A 27,566-nucleotide genomic window follows, 5' to 3' on the forward strand; every position below is an offset into this window, starting at 1 on the left:
CTAGGCACTTGCTTCAAGGCACTTCATATTTTAAGCCTTGAAGCAAGTGCCTTGTTGTGATTTGATGCTATATACATTGAATTGGACTGAATTTGTCAGTGTGAGTACTCAGCAGAGAGTACAACTGGTACAGACACAAACCATGATAACATGCAAGTCATCACCCAGTCACAGCCATTCTGTGCCAGACTGAGTTTAACACTTGCGTATAAAGGAGCTGTGAACACTCACATTCTTCAGCATGTGAACACACACCTGTGACAAATTAAACCATGATATCATTTTTCAAAAAGATTAAAATCAACACTGAAACTTACAAAAATGAAAACTAACTCTCAGCATTGGACCTTATCAAACATTACAATGTGATTTTGCTAAAAACAACTCAGAGAGCACACACCTGTTGTTTGCTTGCTCTCTGGACTTTTGGCTATTTGTCTGTGGCTTTAATAAATGAAGAAAAAAATAACGGATAACCCAAACAGCTGGATTCAACAATGGTTAACAGTCAGTCTGTTTTCTCAATATTATTATTAATATTTTTGCAGAGCAGCAGACAGCAAAATACCTGGTTGAGGGTTTTTTTCCCCATTAGGATTTAAAGCTTGCATTCTATAAAGGAGCCAGACGGTGGGGATAGTCTCACAGTTTATCAGTTCTGCAGGCTGTGGCCTCATTAGTTTCTTTACGATAGAAATGACTTGTGATTTCAAATTAATTGATCATTTTAGACATTTATATTTTCACTATTACATGTGTTTGCATGTATTTATGTACATGTGTGCATGAGTCAGTACTTGCTTTAATAATGTGCACATTTTCTTTTTCTCTAAAGACCGTCCACGACATGAAGATGTTTTGCTCCTGTCCTTTTGTTTGCTGGTATGTATATCTGGTTGCAGCACTTAGCTGGTTACAGACTTGGTCGAAGGACAAAAATACTCTCACAAACACACAGCCAAACAAGAGCTAACAATTCACAGCGGTCACAAGTATTTAGCAAACAAAAAACGATGTGTATGTGTTTGTATGTGTGTTTGTGAGTGTGCGGAGAGGAATCTGCAAGCACACGCGCGCACGTGCACGCACACCGGGTGCTGCTCTTTTAAATCCACCTGTTCACAGCTCTTCCCTGCGCGCTCCGCTCGCTTCTGCTGATAGGTCTGTCAGGGTGAGAGCAGCGTTTATTGCCGCCTGTGTGCTGTGCACTGTGGCAGGGCTCTTCTCTAACAGCAGCTCAGCGCAGAGGCCGCAGCAGCAGGGCTCCTCCTGCCGCCGCTGAATGGATTACCTACTTATTCACCTTCCCCGAGTGGCTCTGCGTGGACACCTCCTCGTCTCGGCGCCTTTCTGTGATTTCTATGCTCACCGGGACTGCGACCACTGATCATGCACTGATTTGCGAGCAGCTCTGACTTCGGAGTCGCCTCGCTGCTGCTGGTGCTGCTGGGTGGACGCACAGCTGATCAGCCGGAGAGGGGCTTTCTGCAACAAATTGTTGCAAACATTGTGAGGGGCGAAGTCATGGTGCCAGCACCGCCTCGGCTTTCTATGGCACTGTGAGAACTTTCTTTTCATACACCCCTTGCCCCTCTTTCTTCTTCCCCCTTGCCTCTCTTTTGTTTTAGATGTTTGGCTGCAGGATCGTGCTTCCTCGGGAAATTATCCACGTTTCCCTTTTCAATTATGTTCACGTTTGCTGCCTTCTGCTACATGCTGTCTCTGGTCCTCTGTGTGTCCCTGATTTTCTTCGCAATATGGCATGTAAGTACCTTACACTGGGTATCACTGGATGTTTTTTTTTTTTTTTTTGGGGGGGGCTCTTCTTACTCGTTGTTGATGGCAAGGTGTGTGAGTGTATACTGAACTCGCAGGTGTACGTAACAGTGCTAGTTGGCTTTAGCTTTAGTTTACAATGTGAATTAAAAAATTTCCAGACTTTACACATCCCCAGCGACCCAGTTTCACACACACAGAAAGTGCCTGCATCCCTGTGCAGCATCCTCCAGATCAATTAAGCACACTTCCCTTCCAGATCAATTAGGGAATCTTGTAGAACGTTATCTCTCTCTCTTCTCATCTTCCTGCTCTCTTCATATCCTTTTAATCAAGCATCGGATCAGCTACACACCAGTGCCAATATGGCTGACTGCATTGTGATATTTGAATAATCTTATTAGTTGCTCCCTGAGCAACATGTAGGGCCTTGTATAAAGACAGATTTGGGTCAGGTCTTCCAGCCTTTTGCCCCGGGTCTGTCTTTTACATAGACCTGATGCACTTGGGGTGACTGATCCTCTGGCAATTCCAGCTAATAGTTGGTGTGTCTGTCTGTCAGACAATGACCCATGTGTCAGCAGAAATAAAGAGTCCTAGACAGTAAGGGTACAGACACACGTAGTAGCACAATTAAAACTAAGTGATCATGCTGAAAACACCTTTATGATTCCTCACAAATGAAGTGTACTCCCCCGTTTGAAGTAGATGTCATGGTGGCAGAAACAGGAGCCAAGTGAAACAAAGCAAATGTATGTGATGTAGGATGTCATGATATACATGCAAAAGAAAAAAAAAAGGGTTCTATCGCTTTTATAGAATGCTTTCATCAGAGATATTGTTTAAAGCAAAAACAGAATTGTGTGACATTTTAGGTATTTAAACAAAGTTTTTAAAGGATCATAATGGACAGAAATGTACTCTCGTATCCTTCCTACATAGTGCATTTCATACTGGGCGAGGTACCCAGGCTTTGCCTGAATATCCACCAGGTCACCAGCGAACCACTTAGATGTTGGCTTATGGTTGGACTGCAATTTGGCAGTTTTTACAGCACTTCAATTGTTCCACATTTTGTCATGTTACAAACGTATTTCAAAACTGGTTAAATATTTACATACATGTTATATTTAGGGGGCTTTAACAAGAATTTCAAGGAAACGTTATTACTTTTTCATAATGGGGTATTATGACATTATATCATTCAGCTGAAATTATAATTTAACTATGCCTTAGGAACACATGATCTCACTAAAGACAGAAAAGAATAACACCGATGTAGCAACCAGACCCCATAGTGTGTCAGTTAGTGAAATTCAGTTTCTTCCGGTGAAGTAAATAAGTTCATTTTCTTTCAGCTTTGAAGTAAACAACTAAAGCATCTACCAATGTCAGTTTTTTCTACCAATAGGTTATTGCTGAGTGACATTCAGTGCCCTCCATAATGCTTGGGTCAAAGACACAAGTTTTGTAGTTTTGCCTCTGTCCACAGCAACAGTGGACTGTAAATCAACTATCAATATGTGTTTGAAATGCAGGCTGTCAGTTTTGATTAAGCGGGTTTTACAACGTAATGCATGAACAGTTTCAGAGATGCAGCCATTTTTTTAATGAGCAGAACCCAAATTTCACAGGCTCAAAACTGATGAGAGGCTAATATAAACATAAAGATTAAATGTAAAGACTTTGATACTCAGATGAAAAAAAACTTGCTGTCAAAGTCTCCCTGAAGTCTAGAAACCACGGACGTCACCAAAATGTGATGTTTCTTCGTCTTTACATTGGAGGGTTACCTACACACCTGTCAGCTCCTGGGTGATGTGCAGCACACAAACTGCTTTATATGTGACTTCAAAGAACTAAGATATTTCTAGTTTTTCTTGTGTATAGATCGGGAGTGTCAAACATATGGCCCCAGCGGCAAGAATTGGCCCAATAAAGACACCAGTCCGGTTCACTTGATGGCTTTGGAAAATGTGAACTGTATTTTCACGAATTTTGTAACTTTTCTGAATGATTGAAAACCATAGTAATTAACTAATTGATAAAAAATAAATGACAGAAAAGTTCCTTCTTTTTTACCATCCAATACAGAAATTTCTGAAAAAGGTGAAAGATATAGATGTCTGATATACTAGACCATAGATGTCTTCATTTACTTCAGCATTTCTTTGTCTTGTAGAAAAACTGACATGTGATATTTGATATTGCATTTCATTTTACATTGAGACATTTCAGGGATGTGAGGGTTCTCAGTCATCCAGGTCATGGTAATCTAAGGATCTTGGAAAGAAAAGCAACTGGACTTCTTTAAGTTTCTTGAAGATGTTTCTCCTCTCATCCGAGAAGCTTCTTCAGTTCTAAGACCAAATGGTGGAGAGTCCCGGGTATTTAAACCTAGTGGGAGTTGTCCCTTGGGAGGCCTCCAAAAGTTGATCCTGTTCATCCGGACGTAGCGTTTTGTGGGAGAAATGTTTCGTCACTCATCCAAGTGACTTCTTCAGTCTCAGGTGACTACAGGTTTCCCCAATCTTATAAACAGTACATTTTTGAGAATTTGCATAATTAAAATTAAAGAACTGACCATTGTTCCTCCACTGGGCTGGTTTCAGTCATTATGCAAATGTACTGTTTATAAGATTGGGGAAAACTGCAGTCAGCTGAGACTGAAGAAGTCACTTGGGTGAGTGACGAAACGTTTCTCGCACAAAACGCTACGTCCAGATGAACGGAATCAACTTTTGGAGATTTACTTACCTGGATGATTGAGCATGCATCAAGACGTCCCTTGGGAGGGTTGTTGACTTCGGTAGTGGGCCTCAAACTATCATGTGACTTATTGAGATCACCTGATGCAAGATGTGAGTGGGCGTTAAGGCGTCTGGGAAGGGATCTCAAAACTGGATTATAGATGGTAGACAGTTGGAGTCGAAAGCCACCGCCTTTGTTCAAAGATGGTCGTTCACAGTGGACATAGATGGCTTCTTTCACTCCTCTTTCAAACCATCTCTGCCCAAAATGTGAACATTGGCATCCTCAAAAGAGTGACCTTTGTCCTTTAGATGCAGATGGTCAGCTGAGTCTTGTCCTGTCCAGGGGGCTCTTCTATGTTGTGCCATGCATTTATGAAGTTGCTGTTTGGTCTGTCCAATGTAGAGGTCTGAGAATTCCTACCTGCACTGTACAGCATACACTATGTTGTTAAGTTTGCGTTTGGTAGTTTTGTCTTTGGGATGAACCAGTTTTTGTCTGAGTGTGTGGCTGGGTCTGAAGTACACTGGGATCTTGTGCTTGGAGAGGACTCCTGATTTCTCTGACAAATCTGCTACATAAGGGATGACAATATTGTTCTGTTTGTCTGTAGTTGGTGTCTGACCTTCTTTTCTGTGCATCTTTGCTGATTTCATGAAGGCCCAATTACGATGATCACATGTTCTTTTCTTAGAGCTTTCTTTACATGTGTGTTCCCTCTTTTTCCCTTCTGGCTTAGAGGGAACATTTTCTGCCCATTGTTGTAGGGTCCTGATTACTTCAAGTTTGTGTTCCAGAGGGTGGTGGGAGTCAAAGAGGAGATACTGGCCCGAGTGCGTGCAGGCTTCCTGTAAACTCCAGTGTTGAAGTTTCCATTCTCCTCAACAGTCCAAATATTCGCTGGTGAACTTTATGTTTCTATCCACTGAGTGTATGTGAGCAGTGAAGGCTTCTACTTCTTGGGTTTTGATATTGACCCAAGTGTCATCTTTAAAAGAGCCAAGAGCTTTACTTTCCACTTTCTTCATGTTCCTACAAGGCTGGCTACTATACGTGACCCTGGGGAGCCCATGGCACATCCATGTTTTTGCCTGCAGAAACCCTTATTATAAAGCTCTCTAAAGCTATATGCATATGCAACTGCAGAGCTGTCACTTTCTGCCACGCCACAAAAACACATCATTAGTACTTAGAAACATTAAAAAGGTCTACAGAGGGACACGATCCACAACACATCCTTCAGTGTGTTGCCTGCGATGTAAATTCTGCACCAGTGAAAAGAAAGATCACAATTCAACATTTGCGTTCAGCAATAATAATCCAGTCGAAGCCTGCCTTATTGTGCATTCTGCTTAAGGAGGCAGAAACAGTGTGGAGATGCCTCCTCCAATAATTCCCCATTCACATTGCCATACAGACTTGCAGGATAATAAGCTGGGGCTCCATACTGTGAGGAAACATAATTAGGAAAAGGCTGTGCAGTGTGGGGAGTTGCTGAGCCAAAGCTGCATGTTAACACCAGCCACCTGCCAAAATGCTAGGGAAATTTGGCTCAAACTCTTCCTTCACTTCTATCAATCATTTTGGCAGGTGGCCATCTCTCAGTCTGTCTTTGTTTTTCAAGTTCTCATCTGGTTTCAAAGACAAAAGAGAAAAAAAATACTGAACCCTGGTGCCACAGTTGCTGCTTGGCCAAAAGGTTAGTTTTTAAAGCCCCGAGCAGCAGTGCATTGTTAAAAAGAGCAAGCATGCTGAGTCAAACTACCCAGGGTCAAATCAGGCTATAAATAAAACAAGCTAGTGTAAATGAACAGATAAAGACAGAGGCTGTGAAGCAGCCCATACATAAAGTACAATGAAAAGGGAAATAAAATAAGAAGTGAAACACTACAGACACTGTCAACAGATAACACAAGTGATACACAGCAAATCCTGCATGTCCAAATTAAATCTGTCAGATTTGATTTCAACACTATTAAAGTGTCTATATGGGTCCACACCAGAGAGTGTTAATTTAACTCTTTTTGGAGAGTTGGTACGTTAACTCTGATTTAGTGTTAAACACCAAATCTGTCTGGAGTTGATAATTTAACACTTGGTGTTAAGAGTTTATATATTAACTCTCAAAGAGTATTTTAGTTTAACTATGTAAGAGTTATCTTCTAATTAATTCTAAAAAGCCGGAATTTTACTGTTCTGAACTTCAAGAAATTTCTTTTGTAAATAAACATTTACTAAAAAGACACAATGATTTTTGAAAAACATTTATTCTGAACTGTGCACCAAAATTTCAAAACATTTTCTGAAAGATGACAATGTACATGTTCTCACTTTCATTAGAATTTTGTTTATCAAAAGGTCTGACATAGGTGAGCTGGTAAATGCAAATAACAGCATTCTCATCACTTTTTTCTTCAATACAATATGCATGTCCTTTATTCATCACTTTGTGGAACTTCAACGCACTTCTGCTCTCCCCCATATTCCATCTTCACAAGCATATGCTATGTGGAGATTGAATAAAAATTAGTTGACACTAATTAATGGCACAAGTAATCCAGTAATCAATTGCAGCACAGTAAAAAAAAAAAAAAAAAAAAAAGCAATCCTCTTTGAGCCATTACTTGTGTAAAGTATTTTCCCAAAAGACAAGGACACAGGCAACAGGTAATACTGAACTAAATGTAAAACCTCAACCTTTTTAATTTTTACCTAAACCGTGTGCACAAAACTCTGGAGGGATCTAAATGTTAACGTAGAACCCAGTCAGGACATCTGCTACTGCTGTTTGCTCGTTTTTTTGTTTTTATGGGAGATCATTTTCAGGCTTCAAGTAGCACCATTATACCAACATTTCACATCTAGACATTGTTTTAGGTGTATTTGACCAAAAATTTGACTGAAAATTCACATGCAAGCTTTTTTTCAAGGCTGTGGTATTTGCCTGCAAACAATACCTTTCAGCTAGCTAAAACAGAATATTATGCTATCACCGAGCAACATGGCTAATGCCTTTCACACAGCTTTGTCTCAACTCTAAAGAGCCACAGAAGTAAAAGCTAATAATAATAATCGAAACAATCTTTGAAAAAATGACTTACCAAGCATGGCAAACAACTCAAATATGTAGAGCAAAATGTTCAGAAACGGTTTCACTTCAGCTTTGATTGGAGCCTATGGTGCCGGGGGCGGAGTCTGTGAATTTACTCTATTGGTGTCATCGCCCCTGTAGGAGTTCAGAGTTAAGAGGTCAAGAGTTAATGTTTCCATTGTAACACCTCCAGATTTGACATAGAAACACTCATTTTTAACACTCGATTTTAACTACTATCATTTTACACCTCAGAGTTACATTAAAAGAATGTGACTCTACTTAGAGTAAAATTAACTCTACTTTTGCAAGAAGACTACTAACACAAAAACATTTAACACTTTTGAATTTGCTGTGTAGAAGTAGAAGTCGGTGACAAATAGCTGCACACAGATGGACTTCTGTCATTAATTGGCCAGTAAAGTCAGAGCTAATTAGTTATATCTACTCTAGTCATTCACAGGTGCTGATAAGTGCTCTTCCATTCACTCTCATTTATATTCATACTAAGTTACTCTGTAACATCTGTGTAAGTAAAAAAAAAAAAGACAAAAAAAGACATGATGGCTATCTTTGGAATATCTATTATTATTAGTCACCTTCGTCTCCATGGCCATCTGTGGACTCACCGTTCGCTAAATTAAAGAGGTAATGAAGAAGGAACAGGTCCTGCCTGTGCAAAATTCTATTAAAACCGGTGTGAGACAAAGACACATATTGTTGACAGGTTTGTTAGATCACTGTTCCATTAATCAGACTGTATAAGTGCTTCATTGATTGGAGGTAACTCTATGAAATCACCCAATAACTGCACTGAAATACAAGAGCACTTAGAGCATGCAACTCCCCCCCCCCCCCCCCAGAGTATGTTTTTTTTTTTTTTTTTAATTATATTTTTATTACGATATGATGAAGTCAGCCTGTGATGTTGACATTGTGACATTGACTAAATAAAAAAAAAAGTGATACAGCTCTCTCCATGCTCTTTAATGCATTTCTCAATTTTGTTTCTTGAATGTCTTTTAAAACTTTGACTTTGGGCGCTAACAATGGATGTCAAAGGTCGATCGCTTAGCCAACCTAGGTACTCATGTCCCCCAAGGGCTAGTATAAAGTTATGCAGCTTGAAGACAATCCATAAAAAAAATGTTGGTAGTATAAAGTTTTTCTGATTTTTACATTCGGTGAAAACAAGTTGAAAATGATATCTCGAAAACTTTGGACGCTAGACTGCTAACAAACTGACAAACAAACCCCTCCCATTGGGGGGGGGGGGGGGGGTGTGTGTGTGTAACTGTAATGCAAATCGTGTCGGGTTCGTAGCCGAGAACTAGCTTTACTGTGTTGTCTGGGTCAACTTTGCTAGTGAGAGACAAAGAGGCTCCAATGGAACTTATTGTTTTGGAGGAAAACACGAAAAAAGTGTACAGTCGACTCTTAATAGCCTACAACTGGGCTCCTCAGGCACTCTTTTAGGCTGCAGTGGTTATTATTATATCCTACAACTGGGCTCCTGCAATGTCCCATTGCAGTTATCTACTTTCTTTGATGCTATTTTGCACCTATTCTCCAGCCAGTAGTACTTTTGTGTCTTTGGCAGTTGTTTTCTCATCTTTAACGGAGTATTTACCCTTTTTTTTTCACCTCCTCTATGTCACATGTCTTTCTCATTGTTGGACTGAGATGAAGAAATGTTAAATGTTACCATACATGTCCTATGGCCTCCTTAAAGAAGTGCTAAAGTTAAGCTGTTAACCAAGAGGTGATGAGTTTTATCCCACATGTGGGAGCTTTGATTTGCTTTTGTTCAGTTTAGTTTCATTTTGCTTGATGTTGTAAGTGTAAAAGCATGTTACCTGATCAGTCACAGTTTTTCAATGTATTTCAAGCTGGATCCTCAGTTTGGATGTTTCTTTTCTTAAACTTTGAGCTACCTTGCATGTGTTGGCGCTCACACAGGTTTAATTATGTAATTTTAGTTAAATGTAATTATTAATTAAATACAATCATTCCCACAATTTTTTACTCCTGTTTGAAGGCTATGGCACATTTAATAAGAGTCAGAAACACACACTCAAAAAAATGCATTTGTCTATTTGGAATAACATATTTTTCTACTGATAATAAGTAGATTCCATTATTCTTGTTGCTGTGGGGCATAATGACATTTAGAACTGCTCACATCAAACCGCAATCAAACTGTTTCTCACATAAAATGTAACTCCACAGTTACCTATGGGAGCACTCACTGAAGTGATTATGAAGCCAATTTAATTAAAATACAAGGTGAACTGCAAGCTCCACTCTGCTTGAGCGACTCTCCTCCCATGTAACAGCAGCCCCTAATGAGTCATTAAAGCCTGAAACAGGCCAGGCGCTCCCTTGGTGCACCTTTGATAGATGGGAAAGCCCTGTGGTGCAGATATGATGGAGAGGTTACCCGGCAGTATTGCAAAGGTTGGAATGTCAAACTAACATCATTTTCCCCTCTCACTTAGGGTTTCTACTAAATTACAGCAGTTTAGTTTATTTGTGTGTGTAGCTGTCGAAGCACCAGGGACCCACCAGAGGCTCATAGTTTACTGTTTGCAGTAATTTCATTCATTTTGTCAACACTTTTTTGACAGAAGTACCCTTTATAACAATTTAACTGTAGTTGTATGGTAGCATAATTAGTGGAAAAATTAAAATGTTAGTAGGCATGATCATCAGTAATAAAAACATACTTCAGGATGTCAAGTAGAAGGGGAGAGTAGATACACATAATCAGTTTTCCATGACCTGGCATGGCCTGTAAATTTGTTGACTAGCTTTCCCTTAATGTAAGAGGCACAACAAAAATATATGTTGCAACTCTGTAAAACATCTATAAAATAATTGGGGGTTTTTTATTATACACTTCGTTGATAAAAAATAGAGGCCCTATTAGATTTAAAATTAAATATAAGCACAAAAATGGCCTCCATGTTTTAAGCTGTTTTCAGTCTAGTGCCAGCTAAAGCTAACCCCGTTCTGGTTAAGTAAGTATGTAACATTGATTTATAAAGCACAGTTAAACACAGCTTTCATTGTCCAAGTGCTGTAGAATGTTTACATATTTACACACAGTTATGTAAATACATTTAAAAAGTAATAAGTATAAGTAGAGAATACAGAATTAAGACATAATGACAAAACCAGAGGACAGCAGAGGATAAACAAAGCTACAGATATAACGATAAAGAGAGATTGGTGGGCTGGAAAGGCCAGAGAGTAAAGGCAAGCATTGAGCCTAGACTAAAAGCAGAGGTCTCTGGTGGTCCAATAGCAGCACATGCTTATGTCAAGTCGTAGCTAATTCTGCACCCACGGAGCAGCGACTGCAAAGGCTCTGACACAATTTTGTTTGAAAATGTAAGAGATTTTTGCAAGTGGATCTGAGAGACCTGAGCACTACAGTACGACGAAGTTTAGAGCAGCCAGCCTTTCTTTGTGTTATCTGGCTCAACAAAACCTGAAACCCAGATGGAGAGAACCGATATCACTATGATGGTTATCAACTTTCTCTGATAAGCCAGGCTTTCTGCTCCAGACTCTGTGTACGCACATAAACATAGAGGGGTTTCACAAGTCATATAATTCTTCTTCTTGAATAAAGCTTACTCTAGTCAGAGGCGTTCAATTCAATTCAATTCATTTATATAGCGCCGAATCACAACAAAAGTCGCCTCAAGGCGCTTCATAGATACAGAGAAAAAACCAACAATCATATGACCCCCTATGAGCAAGCACTTTGGCAACAGTGGGAAGGAAAAAATCCCTTTTAACAGGAAGAAACCTCCGGCAGAACCAGGCTCAGGGAGGGGCAGCCATCTGCTGCGACCGGTTGGGGTGAGAGAAGGAAGACAGGATAAAAGACATGCTGTGGAAGAGAGAGGTTAATAACAGATAAGATTCAATGCAGAGAGGTCTATTAATACATAGTGAATGAGAAAGGTGACTGGAAAGGAAAAACTCAATGCATCATGGGAATCCCCCGGCAGCCTACGTCTATTGCAGCATAACTAAGGGAGGATTCAGGGTCACCTGGTCCAGCCCTAACTATATGCTTTAGCAAAAAGGAAAGTTTTAAGCCTAATATTGAAAGTAGAGATAGTGTCTGTCTCCCGAATCCAAACTGGAAGCTACAGAAGAGGGGCCTGAAAACTGAAGGCTCTCCTCCAATTCTACTTTTAAATACTCTAGGAACAACAAGTAGGCCTGCAGAGCGAGAGCAAAGTGCTCTAATAGGGTGATATGGTATTACAAGGTCATTAAGATAAGAGGGGACTGATTATTTAAGACAGTGTATGTGAGGAGCAGGATTTTGAATTCAATTCTGGATTTAACAGGAAGCCAGTGAAGGGAAGCCAAAACAGGAGAAATATGCTCTCTCTTTCTAGTCCCTGTCAGTACTCTTGCTGCAGCATTTTGGATTAGCTGAAGGCTTTTCAGTGAGTTTTTTGGACATCCTGATAATAATGAATTACAGTAGTCCAGCCTGGAAGTAATAAATGCATGAACTAGTTTTTCAGCGTCACTCTGAGACAGGATATTTCTAATTTTAGAGATGTTGCGCAAATGGAAGAACGCAGTCTTACATATTTGTTTAATATGTGCGTTGAAGGACATATCCTGGTCAAAAATGACTCCAAGGTTCCTCACAGTGTTACTGGAGGCCAAGGTAATGCCATCCAGAGTAAGAATCTGGTTAGATACCATATTTCTAAGCTTTTCAGGGCCGAGTACAATAACCTCAGTTTTATCTGAATTAAGAAGCAGAAAGTTAGCGGCCATCCAGCTCTTTGTCTTTAAGACATTCCTGCAGTTTAACTAATTGGTGTGTGTTATCTGGCTTCATGGATAGATAGAGCTGGGTGTCATCTGCATAGCAGTGAAAATGTATGCTATGTCTTCTAATGATGTTGCCTTGGGGAAGCATGTATAATGTAAACAGAATTGGTCCTAGCACTGAACCCTGTGGAACTCCATAATTAACCTCAGTGTGTGAAGAGGACTCTCCATTTACATGCACAAATTGGAGTCTATTAGATAGATATGATACAAACCACTGCAGTGCAGTACCTGTAATACCTACAGCATGTTCTAATCTCTCTAATAGGATATTATGGTCAACAGTATTGAATGCTGCACTAAGGTGTAGCAGGACATGCACAGAGATGAGTCCACTGTCAGAGGCCATAAGAAGATCATTTGTAACCTTCACTAAAGCTGTTTCTGTGCTGTGATGAGCTCTGAAACCTGACTGAAACTCTTCAAATAAGCCATTCATCTGCAGATGATCAGTTAGCTGTTTGACAACTACTCTTTCAAGGATTCTTGATATGAAAGGAAGGTTGGAGATTGGCCTATAATTAGCTAAGACTGCTGGGTCTAGAGATGGCTTTTTGAGTAAAGGTTTAACTACAGCCAGCTTGAAGGCCTGTGGTACATACAGTGGGGCAAAAAAGTATTTAGTCAGCCACCGATTGTGCAAGTTCCCCCACCTAAAATGATGACAGAGGTCAGTAATTTGCACCAGAGGTACACTTCAACTGTGAGAGACAGAATGTGAAAAAAAAAATTCATGAATCCACATGGTAGGATTTGTAAAGAATTTATTCGTAAATCAGGGTGGAAAATAAGTATTTGGTCAATAACAAAAATACAACTCAATACTTTGTAACATAACCTTTGTTGGCAATAACAGAGGTCAAACGTTTACTATAGGTCTTTACCAGGTTTGCACACACAGTAGCTGGTATTTTGGCCCATTCCTCCATGCAGATCTTCTCGAGAGCAATGATGTTTTGGGGCTGTCGCCGAGCAACACAGACTTTCAACTCCCGCCACAGATTTTCTATGGGGTTGAGGTCTGGAGACTGGCTAGGCCTCTCCAGGACTTTCAAATGCTTCTTACGGAGCCACTCCTTTGTTGCCCGGGCGGTGTGTTTTGGATCATTGTCATGTTGGAAGACCCAGCCTCGTTTCATCTTCAAAGTTCTCACTGATGGAAGGAGGTTTTGGCTCAAAATCTCACGATACATGGCCCCATTCATTCTGTCCTTAACACAGATCAGTCGTCCTGTCCCCTTGGCAGAAAAACAGCCCCATAGCATGATGTTTCCACCCCCATGCTTCACAGTAGGTATGGTGTTCTTGGGATGCAACTCAGTATTCTTCTTCCTCCAAACACGACGAGTTGAGTTTATACCAAAAAGTTCTACTTTGGTTTCATCTGACCACATGACATTCTCCCAATCCTCTGCTGTATCATCCATGTGCTCTCTGGCAAACTTCAGACGGGCCTGGACATGCACTGGCTTCAGCAGCGGAACACGTCTGGCACTGCGGGATTTGATTCCCTGCCGTTGTAGTGTGTTACTGATGGTGACCTTTGTTACTTTGGTCCCAGCTCTCTGCAGGTCATTCACCAGGTCCCCCCGTGTGGTTCTGGGATCTTTGCTCACTGTTCTCATGATCATTTTGACCCCACGGGATGAGATCTTGCGTGGAGCCCCAGATCGAGGGAGATTATCAGTGGTCTTGTATGTCTTCCATTTTCTGATGATTGCTCCCACAGTTGATTTTTTTCACACCAAGCTGCTTGCCTATTGTAGAGTCACTCTTCCCAGTCTGGTGCAGGTCTACAATACTTTTCCTGGTGTCCTTCGAAAGCTCTTTGGTCTTGGCCATGGCGGAGTTTGGAGTCTGACTGTTTGCGGCTGTGGACAGGTGTCTTTTATACAGATGATGAGTTCAAACAGGTGCCATTCATACAGGTAACGAGTGGGGGACAGAAAAGCTTCTTACAGAGGACGTTACAGGTCTGTGAGAGCCAGAGATTTTCCTTGTTTGAGGTGACCAAATACTTATTCGTAAATTAGGGTGGAAAATAAATTCTTTACAAATCCTACCATGTGAATTCATCGATTCTTTTTTTTTTCACATTCTGTCTCTCACAGTTGAAGTGTACCTCTGGTGCAAATTACTGACCTCTGTCATCATTTTAAGTGGGGGAACTTGCACAATCGGTGGCTGACTAAATACTTTTTTGCCCCACTGTAACCGATTATTAGAGATAGGTTGATCATATTTAAGATCGAAGAATTAATTAATGGCAGGACTTCTTTGAGCAGTTTTGTAGGAATGGGTTCTAAAAGACACGATGGTTTGGAGGAAGTAATTATTGAAGTTCACTCAGAAAGATCAATTGGAGAAAAAGAGTCTAACTTAACATCAATGGTACTAAGAGTAGCTGTAGATAATATTACATCTGTGGGATGATTATTGGTAATTTTTCTCTAATGATAAAAATTTTATTTGTGAAGAAGTTCATGAAGTCATTACTAGTTAACATTAAAGGGATGGTTGGCTCAAAACAGCTCTGACTTTTTGTCAGCCTGGCTACAGTGCTGAAGAGAAACCTGGGGTTGTTCTTATTTTCTTCAATCAGTGATGAATAGTAAGATGTTCTGGCTTTGCGGAGGGCTTTCTTATAAAGCAGCAAACTATTTCTCCAGGCTAAATGATGATCCTCTAAATTTGTGACATGCCATTTCCTCTCCACATTACGAGTCATCTGCTTTAGGGTACGTGTTTGAGAATTATACCACGGAGTCAGGTACTTCTGATTAGAGACCTTAGTTTTCACCGGAGCTTCAGTATCCAGAGTCGTACGTAGTGAGGAGGTGAAATTATTAACAAGATAATCGACCTCTGTTGGGGTAGCGTTCAGGTAGCTGCTCTGCTCTGTGTTGGTACAGGGCGTTGTCAGAGAATGATTATGATGATTCTAAATTGATAAAGAACACAAAAAAAGACAGTTGCAAAAAGAAAGATTCATGCTGCACAATATTCCTGGTAATTTAGGGTAATCCAACAAACAGTTTGTTTCATTTAGCATTTTTACTAAGGTAGAGCTTAATAATTTGCACATACAAAACATATTCCCCCAGCAGAGAATTAAAACATGCTGTAAAAAAAAAATCAAAAAAAATCAATGAAAACAACGGGTTTCCAGATTATTTTAAATCGAGACTTGGAACATAACCTGCTCCAGCTAGGTACAGTGTTTTTGTATATAGTAAATAGTATATACTATGATTGCTCCATTCCTTGCTTTATTTCTTTTTTTTCTTTTCTAAGTTGCTTTGTCTTTATCTTGTAAAAAGAGTAACTTGACCTGGAAAGCTCTGTACAAGAATTCCAATGTGCATAGACTGTTGGTCCTGTGCGTAAATGGCAAATAAAAAAATCTTGAATCTTACTGTATGTGTTTGGCTAATTTAAAAGCAAGCTCGACATAGCTCGCCAAGCCATTAATCTTACTTCATAGTACACACCCCTGGGAGCTGAATGTAAACATAGAACACAGGCAATATAAGAACCTTAAAAACAAGCAGTAAAATCTTTACTGGTCTTAACCATCCAAATGTTTTTTTTCTGAACATAGGCTACTACCTTTTTTTTCCTGTTATAAATTTGAGTAAATGTCCCTATTGCCAGTCTTGGCACACAGTGCCGGCAATAAGTCGGACTCGTGATGGGCTCCGCCAGGGCTGCCCTTTGTCTCCGGTTCTGTTCATAATTTTTATGGACAGGATTTCTAGGCGCAGCCAAGTGGCGGAGGGCTTTCGCTTTGGTGGCCTCAGAATCTCATCTCTGATTTTTGCAGATGATTTGGTTCTGTTGGCTTCATCGGGTGAGGGCCTCCAGCTCGCACTGGAGCGGTTCGCAGCAGAGTGTGAAGCAGCGGGAATGAGGATCAGCACCTCCAAATCTGAGGCCATGGTTCTCAGCCGGAAAAGGGTGGAGTGCCCACTCCGGGTCGGGGATGAGTTCCTGCCCCAAGTGGAGGAGTTCAAGTATCTCGGGGTCTTGTTCGCGAGTGATGGGAGAAGGGAGCCGGAGATCGACAGACGGATTGGGGCTGCAGCTGCAGTAATGCGGACGCTGCACCGGTCCGTCGTGGTGAAGAGGGAGCTGAGTGTAAAAGCGAAGCTCTCAATTTACCGGTCGATCTACGTCCCTACCCTCACCTATGGCCACGAGCTGTGGGTAGTGACCGAAAGAACGAGATCGCGGATACAAGCGGCAGAAATGAGCTTCCTCCGAAGGGTGGCTGGCCTCTCCCTTAGAGATAGGGTGAGAAGTTTGGCCATCCGGGAGGGGCTCAGAGTAGAGCAGCTGCTGCTCCACATCGAAAGGAGCCAGCTGAGGTGGTTCGGGCATCTGACAAGGATGCCCCCTGGGCGCCTCCTGGGTGAGGTGTTCCAGGCATGTCCCACCGGGAGGAGGCCCCGGGGCAGACCCAGGACACGCTGGAGAGATTATATCTCTCGGCTGGCCTGGGAACGCCTTGGTATTCCCCCGGATAAGCTGGAGGAGGTGGCTGGGGAGAGGGAGGTCTGGGCCTCTTTGCTTAGGCTGCTGCCCCCGCGACCCGGCCCCGGACAAAGCGGATGAAAATGGATGGATGGATGGAATTTGAGTAAATTATAAATCTTGTCCCACTGAAAGAAATGAGAGTGATCTGTAATTTTCAGCATAGGTTCACTTCCACTGTGAGACACAGAATGTAAAGTGTAAAATGTAAAGAAGTCCAGGATATCGCATTGTAATTTATTTGTATATTGGTGCAGAAAATAAGTATTTGGTCAATAACAAAAGTTCACCTCAATGCTTTGTAATGTAACCTTGGTTGGCAATGACAGAGGTCAGATGTTTCCTGTAGGTCTTTGCCAGGTTTGAACACATTGTAGCTGGTATTTTGGCCCATTCTTCCCTGCAGATCTGCTCAAGAGCTGATGTTTTGGGGCTGTCGGACTTTCAACTCCCTCCACAGATTCTCTGTTGGATTGAGGTCTGGCTAGGCCACTCTAGAACCTTGAAATGCTCTTTACGTAGCCACTCTTTCGTTGGCCAGGTGGTGTGTTTGGGATCATTGTCATGCTGGAAGATCCAGCAACATTTCATCTTCAATGCTCTCACTGATGGAAGGAGGTTTTTGCCCAAAATCTCACGATACATGGCCCCACTCATCCTTTCCTTAATATGGATCAGTTGTCCTGTCCCCTTTGCAGAAAAGCAGCCCCAAAACATGTTTCCACTTCCATGCTTCACAGTGAGTATGATGTTCTTGGGCTGCAACTCAGCATTCTTCCCCCTCCAAACATGGTGAGTGACGTTTATACCAAAGACTTTGACTATTTTGGTCTCATCTGACAATCCTCCTCTGAATCATCCAGTTGGTCTCTGGCAAACTTTAGATGGGCCAGGACATGTACTGGCTTAAGCAGGGGGACGTTTCGAGTGCTGCAGGATTTAAATCCATGACCATGTAGTGTGTTACTAATAGTAAAATTGTTATTGTGGTCTCAGCTCTCTTTAGGTCACTGGCCAGTTCCGCCCGTGTAGTTCTGGGCTGTTTCCTCACCGTTCTCAAGATCATTTGTACCCCACGAGGTGACATCTTGCATGGAGCCCCAGGTCAAGGGAGATTTTCTGTGGTTTTGTATTTATTCCATTTTCTCATAATTGCTTGCCTATAGGAGATTGGATCATCTCAGTCTTGTGTACAATCTTGCCCATGGTGTCCTTAGACTGCTCTCTGGTCTTGGCCATGGCGGAGTTTGGAGTCTGACTGTCTGAAGGTGTGGACAGGTGTATTTTATACAGATGATGAGTTCATACAGATGTCATTAATACAGGTAACGAGTGGAAGATAGAGCTTCTTAAAGAAGTAGTAACAGTTCTGTGAGGGCCAGAATTCTTGCTTGTTTGTAGGCGCTAAATACTTATTTTCTGCACCATTCTACAAATAAATTCTTTAAAATCTTGGATTTCTTTTTTTACATTCTGTCTCTCACAGTTGAAGTGAACCTAGACTAAAAATTACAGACCTCTCATCTTTTTCAGTGGGACAACTTGCACAATCAGTGGCTACCAAATACTTTTTTGCCCCACTGGGTGATTCCAAAGCAAACCACGATGAAGCTGACTGTCATAGACTTAACGCTGCACAGTTGAATATTTAAGGGTGTCCTCCTGTAGGTCAACGCACCCCTGGCAGTGATGGAGGAATGTGTTTATTTCTATAACCCATTATACTTTTCACACTTAGCCTTCTGATAGCTATCCATTTTTTTTTTTTTTTTATTAAACTGCCTCACACAAAGAATACTTGTTGAAGAAAAAGGTGACACTACAGAGTTTCATGCACACTTCAGGATGGATTTGGAGGGGAGCAGATCAGCTAACAGTGCGCTTTTACCGCTGCACTGGATTACACTGAGATTTTGACAAGTACAGGGCATTCACAGGTTTAACAGGTGTTGCGTGAATAATTGTTCACACTGAAGAGCCACAATACACCCTCATCTGTGACTGTCCCTATGGTGTTCAACTGATGGAGCAAAACAATTAGCTTTTGGGGGAAGCTGCAGGAAGGAGAGAGTAGCTAATGGTGTTGGACAGAGTAGAAATGAAATGCACCGAGAAGAGAGGGTTTGTTTTACTTTCTCTGGATTAAATTGTGGGAAATTAGATTTTCAAGTGACAGGTTTATCTGTAGACACAGATGTTTTAATGTAGAGGGAAAAAAAGTGGAAATGATATCTGGCCAACTTTGGTTCTCCATGAAGCCCAAGCTTGTTCTACTGATCTGTAATACCCCTTGTCACGTGGCCGGGTGGCCGGTACTGAACAGGACTCAGGTGCAGAAACCCAGAGCGGAGACAGCAGATGATGCAACAATTTATTAGGTTTAAGTGCAAGAGAAAAACGTGGCAAAGACAAAAAACAGCGAGACGTGGAGTCTTGGTGCGGCGTGGCCTGGGGAACGTGGCTATGGCGAGGGAATGAGGCCTGAGATGCGGAACGGAGCTGAGTGGGGAACAGTCACACTGAAGGAAGAGGATATAGGAGTTAGGTAGGTAGTGAAGGCAGCTCTGCAGTGGCCAGTTGTAAGAGCAGCAATTCTTACTTGCAGTTAGGGACCTGGAGTGTTGAGAGGGGGGTGATGAAGATCCAGGGGAGGCTGAGTGGCGTGGAAAAGCTGGCCTGAGATCCGGGGCTTCAGATGGAGTGTGATGGCAGGAGGGCAGGCAGGTGAGGCACAGAGAGATTTCCAGAATGATTACTAGGTATCCTGAGTCCAGAGGTGGAGTGTGAGCCAAGGTGGATACAGCAACTGTAGCACAAGAGAGTCGTGTTAACAGGATGAATCACAGCAAGAACTTAACGTATACGGCCTGTTACCAACATGTGTTGATGACGAACTGGCAGTGAATGAACATCAACGTGTGGTTTAAATCCCTCTGGCTTGATTGCCTGCAATAGGCTCCAGGTGTGCGGGAGCTGGAGTTGGCCCTGCCCAGGGGCGGATCCCAGGTCAGTTCAGGAGCCTTATGGAAATTCCAGCCACCCACCGCAGACCATGACACCCCTGACATGTACGTCACACGTTTGCTGGAGGATGCATTGGTAAAATCTTTTGAGGAAAGGGCCATAACACCACCGGAAGATTAATGGAAGGGGGATGAGGCAAAGTCTAATGAAGGATATAGGATATATAATGAAATACACAATGAAGGACTGACAAAGAAGATGAGGCCAGTCAAACACAAAAGCCCAATTCAGCTGCTGGTCAGGTGACTGGGGCAAAATTAATCTAAGACATGAAAAGAAAGGAAAATGGCAGATGCAAAGCAGTGAGCAGGTAGCAATGCAGATCAAAAGGAAACAAGGTTAATAAAATGAAAGTTCTTTGTTGAAAAGATTGAGTGTCCTATAGTGAGGGGGTGGGGGAGAGGGCTATCAAGCTCTACTAGAAGACAAGTGTGACAGCACTGGAGACAAAATGCAGAAATAGATCATTATTTCCCTCTTGAGACAAAATAGACAAATTCAGCCACAGTAAGTAAAGCGTTTTGTTATACGGCTGACACTTGACATTCACATTAACTTCCAATAGATAAGTTGTCTTAATCAGAAGCACGCTCTTTTGGCTGTTCCGCTCTTGACAAGCGGTTCCCACAGCAAATACTTGGATAGTTTTTTTGTTTGTCATCATATTTGACTCTGTGTAATGGCTTACGAAGGTGTGAAATGGTGAATTGTAGTATTAACAAAGACGTAAACTTGCAAACTCCGAACAATGAACAATTTGTCACATTTGCATTAGATCATGCAAATTTGACTTACCTGCTTGAGGGCCGGTGTCCCTGCAGGTTTTAAACGTGTTCTTGAACCAACACAGCTGATTTAAATGGCTAAATTAGCTCCTCAACATGTCCTGAAGTTCTCCAGAGGCCTGGTAACAAACTAATCATGTGATTCAGGTGTGTTGACCCAAGGTGAGATCTAAAACCTGCAGGACACCGTAATCTGTGCATGTTAGCTACTCAAATAACATGGAGGAAGCTGAATGAAAAAGCTACTGGAATTAGTCATTTGCTAGATGTCAAGCAGCTTTTTTTCTGTGTGATTAGGAACGCAGTGTAGGCATGGTGTTTCTTTAAAACATTTTTATGACTTGGAAGGCTTCTAACTTTGAGGAAAAATATCTTGAACAAATTGTTAATTAGAGTGATTTTTTATTTTTTGATTCATTGAGCACCAAAGAGCCTGGCAAGCTTGAATTGCTGAACCAGCAAGTGTTCATAAAGTACTCACGATTTAAACAGTAGTTCCACAATGGATTTTTGAATGGACAGCTCTATGGACAGCAGTCTTACCTAGGATGCCAATAATTAATTTTAAGACAGGGGAAACAAAAAGGCTCCATGCCAGAGAGTGAAGTAGACTGAGGGTATGGCTGAGTAGTCCAAAAAAAAAATTATGCCCTACTTTCCTCCACTTCACTTTATAACATTTACATTGTTCGAACTATGAAGGAAGATTTAGCAAAAGGGCAGAGAATCCAGCCACATTTACTCCTTAACAATGTCATGGCAGAGGCCACTACAGTATTTAGAAGATGTACTGCAAGATGTGCGTTTTATTGTGCACAAAGGTTTGGGAAGAGAATATTCGACTACAAATTGCCCTACAATTAGTCAAAAAAAATGGCATGTCGTATTTTGCACCTAATATGATTGTATTGCATTGAGTGGAAGAGATGTTAGCAGAACGAGTTTTGCATAGATGGATGGCTTAAAGCTGTGACTGCAGTGCCAAACCTGACAAAAAAAGTCAACAGTAATTTCGGATAATCCTAAAAGCTGGCAATAACTTACCACAGTGGACATTACTAATACAAATTAAAATGCAGAGAACCTGAAACACAACAATTAAAAAGTTAGTTAATATCACCTGTTACGTTCCCCTGAGGGGTCTAGGCGGTGAGGGGGAAGTAACAAAAAGTGTCCAGGTCAGAAAAAGGAGTCAAGGAGGCATAAAGGTTAAATTACAGAGTTTCTATTAATACTAACTAAAAGAGACAGACAAGCCACTATTACCGTTTAAAGAAACAAACAAAACTCAAGCATTAGTCAATAAAGTACAAAGTAAGCCAAAAAGAGTGCAGCTCTCTAGCTGAAAACCACACTAATGGCACTCTTGTACAGAGCTCACCTGTCCCTGGGCTTAAATACTTTTAATTACTGACGAGAGTCAGCTGCACAAAAGACAAAAGGTGGCAGCTAAGGCAGGAGAGATGGTCGAACACGCCCACACAGACAACTTCAGGAGGCGGCCCTGCTAGGGCCGTAACACACCCATAATTATGACTTATAGAGCTTGCATAAATATATTGTAAAAAGACTGGTTCTTGAATTAGCACTTTTCTACTCTGAGCACTTTATACAACTTGTTACACTCCAGTGGATGTATCAGGGAGCAACATGGGGTTAGTATCTTGTCCAAGGATATTTGGCATGCAGACTGGAGCAGACGGGGATTGAACCACCAACCTTCCGATTAGGCGGTGCCCTCCTCTCTTACGCTACAACCACCCTTCAAACTGTTCATGGTCTTTTTATGAACTGATTCAGATGCAGATTACATTACAGGTTACTGTTTTATTACATATTATATTTTGAACATCGTGAAAACATCTTAAAATTTGCCTCAATTTGGAAGCTATTGGCATTCACTATGACCTTTCTCAACTGCTGAGCTCATCATCCAAATGATTACAGGTTGTGTACATTTCACTTAGAGTTTAGCACAGGCTCCAGTAAATTGGACAAATGAGGATTTTTTTCATGTTTAATGTGCCTTGGCACAACATCACACTGAAAAACTGCATAGGATGATACCATTGATTGTAATCTTAATGAAGCAAACAGTCAGCATGGTTTTCAGGCATCAGGAACCTAAGGCTAATAGAGGTTGTGTTCAGTATATAGCTGGGCTGCTCAGAATCGATCTGTCTGTTCATTAACCCCTGCTGGCTCCTCATCCATCATCCTGACTCCACTGTGTCTGTTGTTCCACTACACAGTGCCTGCTTTGGAGGATTTCAGGGGTGATCCTCGCCCTGCCTCCTTTTTCATTCCATGTCCTTTCTTTTTGGTTTTATTGGCACTTCTCTATTTAAAAAAATTTAGGTAGTCGGTAGTGTGAGGTTTTAAAAGTGTGCAATTTTAACAGTAGACTTTCTTCTTTCATTGTTTTTCTTTGTTACTCATTTGCTGTGTCAGTGATGATGTTACAGGAGCCTGGTGGCAATTTCACACAACCCACAGTACACGTCCCATGACATTATGAAAGTCTTATATGTAGTCTTGATTAGCGATGATCAGGTTTCCACAGTTTTTTGACTGTTTCCTTAAACGATCCTCTGGAGAGACTGCTTTAAACATCAAAGGAATCATCATCTCTTTGTGGGTATGTTTAGTTTGTGAATATTTCTCTGGGCAAAGTGATCACAGTTGACAAGGTAAAGTCTCTGAGGGCTTGTTGACTTGTACTGATTTTTCTTTCATGAAAAAGGAAAAAAAATCACTGCTGTGCATACTGTAATGTGTAACAGGTATTTAATTTCTTAATGTGTTTATTTTTAAAACTCAGCTCACTTATTCTTCAGATCACAGGGTTGCACAGCAAGTATGTTTTTGGAGGGGACTACCAAATGGAGCCTTACTGCTGACAAGTTGTAACTGGTACTCATAATTTTCATGTTATATTTCCACTGAATTAAAAAAAGAATTAACAGGTACATACAGTGGGGCAAAAAAGTATTTAGTCAGCCACCGATTGTGCAAGTTCCCCCACCTAAAATGATGACAGAGGTCAGTAATTTGCACTTCAACTGTGAGAGACAGAATGTGAAAAAAAAAATTCATGAATCCACATGGTAGGATTTGTAAAGAATTTATTCGTAAATCAGGGTGGAAAATAAGTATTTGGTCAATAACAAAAATACAACTCAATACTTTGTAACATAACCTTTGTTGGCAATAACAGAGGTCAAACGTTTACTATAGGTCTTTACCAGGTTTGCACACACAGTAGCTGGTATTTTGGCCCATTCCTCCATGCAGATCTTCTCGAGAGCAGTGATGTTTTGGGGCTGTCGCCGAGCAACACGGACTTTCAACTCCCGCCACAGATTTTCTATGGGGTTGAGGTCTGGAGACTGGCTAGGCCACTCCAGGACTTTCAAATGCTTCTTACAGAGCCACTCCTTTGTTGCCCGGGCGGTGTGTTTTGGATCATTGTCATGTTGGAAGACCCAGCCTCGTTTCATCTTCAAAGTTCTCACTGATGGAAGGAGGTTTTGGCTCAAAATCTCACGATACATGGCCCCATTCATTCTGTCCTTAACACAGATCAGTCGTCTTGTCCCCTTGGCAGAAAAACAGCCCCATAGCATGATGTTTCCACCCCCATGCTTCACAGTAGGTATGGTGTTCTTGGGATGCAACTCAGTATTCTTCTTCCTCCAAACACGACGAGTTGAGTTTATACCAAAAAGTTCTACGTTGGTGTCATCTGACCACATGACATTCTCCCAATCCTCTGCTGTATCATCCATGTGCTCTCTGGCAAACTTCAGACGGGCCTGGACATGCACTGGCTTCAGCAGCGGTACACGTCTGGCACTGCGGGATTTGATTCCCTGCCGTTGTAGTGTGTTACTGATGGTGACCTTTGTTACTTTGGTCCCAGCTCTCTGCAGGTCATTCACCAGGTCCCCCCGTGTGGTTCTGGGATCTTTGCTCACCGTTCTCATGATCATTTTGACCCCACGGGATGAGATCTTGCGTGGAGCCCCAGATCGAGGGAGATTATCAGTGGTCTTGTATGTCTTCCATTTTCTGATGATTGCTCCCACAGTTGATTTTTTCACACCAAGCTGCTTGCCTATTGTAGATTCACTCTTCCCAGTCTGGTGCAGGTCTACAATACTTTTCCTGGTGTCCTTCGAAAGCTCTTTGGCCTTGGCCATGGCGGAGTTTGGAGTCTGACTGTTTGAGGCTGTGGACAGGTGTCTTTTATACAGATGATGAGTTCAAACAGGTGCCATTCATACAGGTGGGGGACAGAAAAGCTTCTTACAGAAGACGTTACAGGTCTGTGAGAGCCAGAGATTTTCCTTGTTTGAGGTGACCAAATACTTATTTTCCACCCTGATTTACGAATAAATTCTTTACAAATCCTACCATGTGAATTCATGGATTTTTTTTCACATTCTGTCTCTCACAGTTGAAGTGTACCTCTGGTGCAAATTACTGACCTCTGTCATCATTTTAAGTGGGGGAACTTGCACAATCGGTGGCTGACTAAATACTTTTTTGCCCCACTGTATTGGACAGCTGAGGCCAACACTACCCATACTGCTGAGCTTACCTCATACCTGTATTGGTACTCTTACGTTAAAGAAAGAAAAATCCACAATGGTCACTGAAATAACTGCTAAAAGTTAGCTAATGAAAATCAGACATTGCTTTTGAATTGTGGTTCAATAGAATTAAAATTATAGTACCCTTAACTTAATATTTCTTTTGCTGTCTGTCAGTGTGACTTCTGCACATGTCGTCAGATTTCCTGGCCTACTCCTTATGAGTAAACTGCTCTAGCTGTTTCAGGTTTAAAAGGTGCTTTCTCCAGACTACATGTTTCATGTTATAGTCAGATTTAGATCAGAGCTCATAGAAAAGAATTTAACCAACAATTTTGCCCATGTGCGTGTAAGGGGTTGTAAAATGATATTAAAAAAATAAAATGGAAAAGCCTGAAAGTAATCTCACAGGGAGAGCTTGCATAAACGCGGACCTAGCTCATATATAATATGAGGGCGAAAGGAGTGAAGTTTGAACATCAGTTTGGAAAGTCTGAAGTGGTGGTATGATGTACGTAGCCTACAAACATTAGTTGTATTGATAATGAGTTTTTAAGTTTTTTGCTTCTGTTTTGCTTTTTTGTTTTAGGTTTTAGTAGTTTTTTTTTAGTCTTTATAGTATTACGGTAGTAGCAGCATTGATTTTGAGGAAAACGACAACCAGAAATTATGCTAGCGTGAGTGTGCTGGCCTCACACTCAGAAGTTTTCTTGTTTCATGGAGCACAGAAAAGGAAATTGAGGTACTAAGGTGTTGTTGGCCAATGTGCAACCTAAACCTTATCACTATGACTTTTGTAACCCTATACAGATTCATCAATACAGAACAATACAACAATACAGAACGCATAGAAAAAGCATAATAGGTCAATTTTAGACACAAGTTTTTTAATGTTGTGTACTGACATGTAATTTTCAAAAGGATTTGCAGCCCTGTATTGAATGGCATGGTACAATTTGTTTAGTAAACCTGCCTCTCAGGTATATGCTTCTTTGGTGGCCTCTGCTTTATGGGTGTGACACAATAAAAAACCTTTGCAGTAGTGGCTCAATAACAGCCTGTAAGGCCAAGAAAGCAAGTGTTGCTGGAATCAGTGTTGCCATGGTAATATGAACCCTGCAAGTGGCAAAAAGATATTATTATTACAATTTCAATGAGCCTGCAATTACGTCAGATTCCTTGAACTATTCAAATAGTGTGGCCACACATGTGGTTTAATGTAAACAAATGGATACAATATATGTTTCATAACTATCACACGTGCAGTTCGTTTGCTTTTGGCACCTTGTAGAAAGTCCTGACAAGTGAACTGTGCATAAATAACAACACGCTGGTAGAAATGGTTAAAAAGGAAAAACTCAATTTCATTTGATCTCTTCAAAGTAAGGTGTGGTCGAGTGCAAATATGAGGCCACAGGGCATCAACAAAACTGACTTTTCCAGCTGTCTTGCCATGCCAAGGTGTTCAGTTCAGATACCGGCCCACTGGCTCAAGTGGTAGAAACTGTAACACACTGAGAGTTCAAAGTACCTAAAGTGTTATTCTGCAGGTGGGGAAAGCCCTATGTTTTGGTGCATCAGGGCAGTCGCACAAAATAGCTAACTTAATGAGCTTAATAAGTCACTTAATAGGTTCTATTAAGACATTTTTAATTTATTTTCTCTGTGGACAGGGTGTGGTCACCTGACCTGTGCTGGTTCTGAGGTTTATTTCTCTTTGCAGATTTAGCAACTATTTTCTAAAATGCACAGTGTTACATGATGTAGCAAGCCTGCTACTAAACTACTGCTACTGCTATTAAAGTACATCATAACTTTAAATTCAAAGTGATGGCTCCTACCAAAGTCTTCTAGAAGCACGTCCTGTTAGTTAGCAGCCATATTGATATCCTTCCGGTAACTTTTTTTGGACAGTTACTAAACTAAACTTTCATAACAATTGTTAATCGAACATAAATGACTGCATGACTGAACTTTGGATGCATGATAACTTTATTGAAAGTTCAGCAGTGAGAAGAAGAAAAAAACAGGATGTGCACTGTATGGGTTGTCAGCAAAATTGATACTCAGATATTAATTAATAGTAAAAATCAACAATACTAAATTAAGATAATCATTTGCTATGGTATTGATAGCAAC

At 41.2% G+C, this 27,566-nt stretch overlaps 2 protein-coding genes across 4 annotated transcripts in view; one reads left to right on the forward strand and one right to left on the reverse strand.

The window, feature by feature from the left end:
* Nucleotides 1-958: 958 nt before the first annotated feature.
* cnih3 (cornichon family AMPA receptor auxiliary protein 3) overlaps nucleotides 959-27,566 on the forward strand; it is a 149,181-nt gene continuing 122,573 nt past the window's right edge. Inside the window, exon 1 of one of the 3 annotated variants that reach the window (XM_085432846.1) lies at nucleotides 959-1,764. In XM_085432846.1, coding sequence (XP_085288972.1) covers nucleotides 1,687-1,764 — 78 coding nt within the window. In that variant the 5' untranslated portion in view covers nucleotides 959-1,686. The remainder of the gene's footprint in view (nucleotides 1,765-27,566) is intronic. The other 2 variants (XM_085432845.1, XM_085432844.1) reach the window with 2 other exon arrangements.
* Nucleotides 19,321-20,148, reverse strand: LOC146692684 (uncharacterized). The gene is made up of 3 exons (XM_085431157.1): nucleotides 19,902-20,148; nucleotides 19,623-19,829; nucleotides 19,321-19,542 (listed from the first exon to the last, which is right to left on the reverse strand). The coding sequence occupies exons 1-3, from the start codon at nucleotides 20,146-20,148 to the stop codon at nucleotides 19,538-19,540; spliced, it is 459 nt and encodes a 152-aa protein (XP_085287283.1). The 3' UTR covers nucleotides 19,321-19,537.

Source organism: Copadichromis virginalis, linkage group LG15, assembly GCF_057382275.1.
Source record: "Copadichromis virginalis isolate Kocher_CV1m ecotype Utaka linkage group LG15, C_Virginalis_male_GT1.1, whole genome shotgun sequence".
NCBI classification, from domain to species: domain Eukaryota; kingdom Metazoa; phylum Chordata; class Actinopteri; order Cichliformes; family Cichlidae; genus Copadichromis; species Copadichromis virginalis.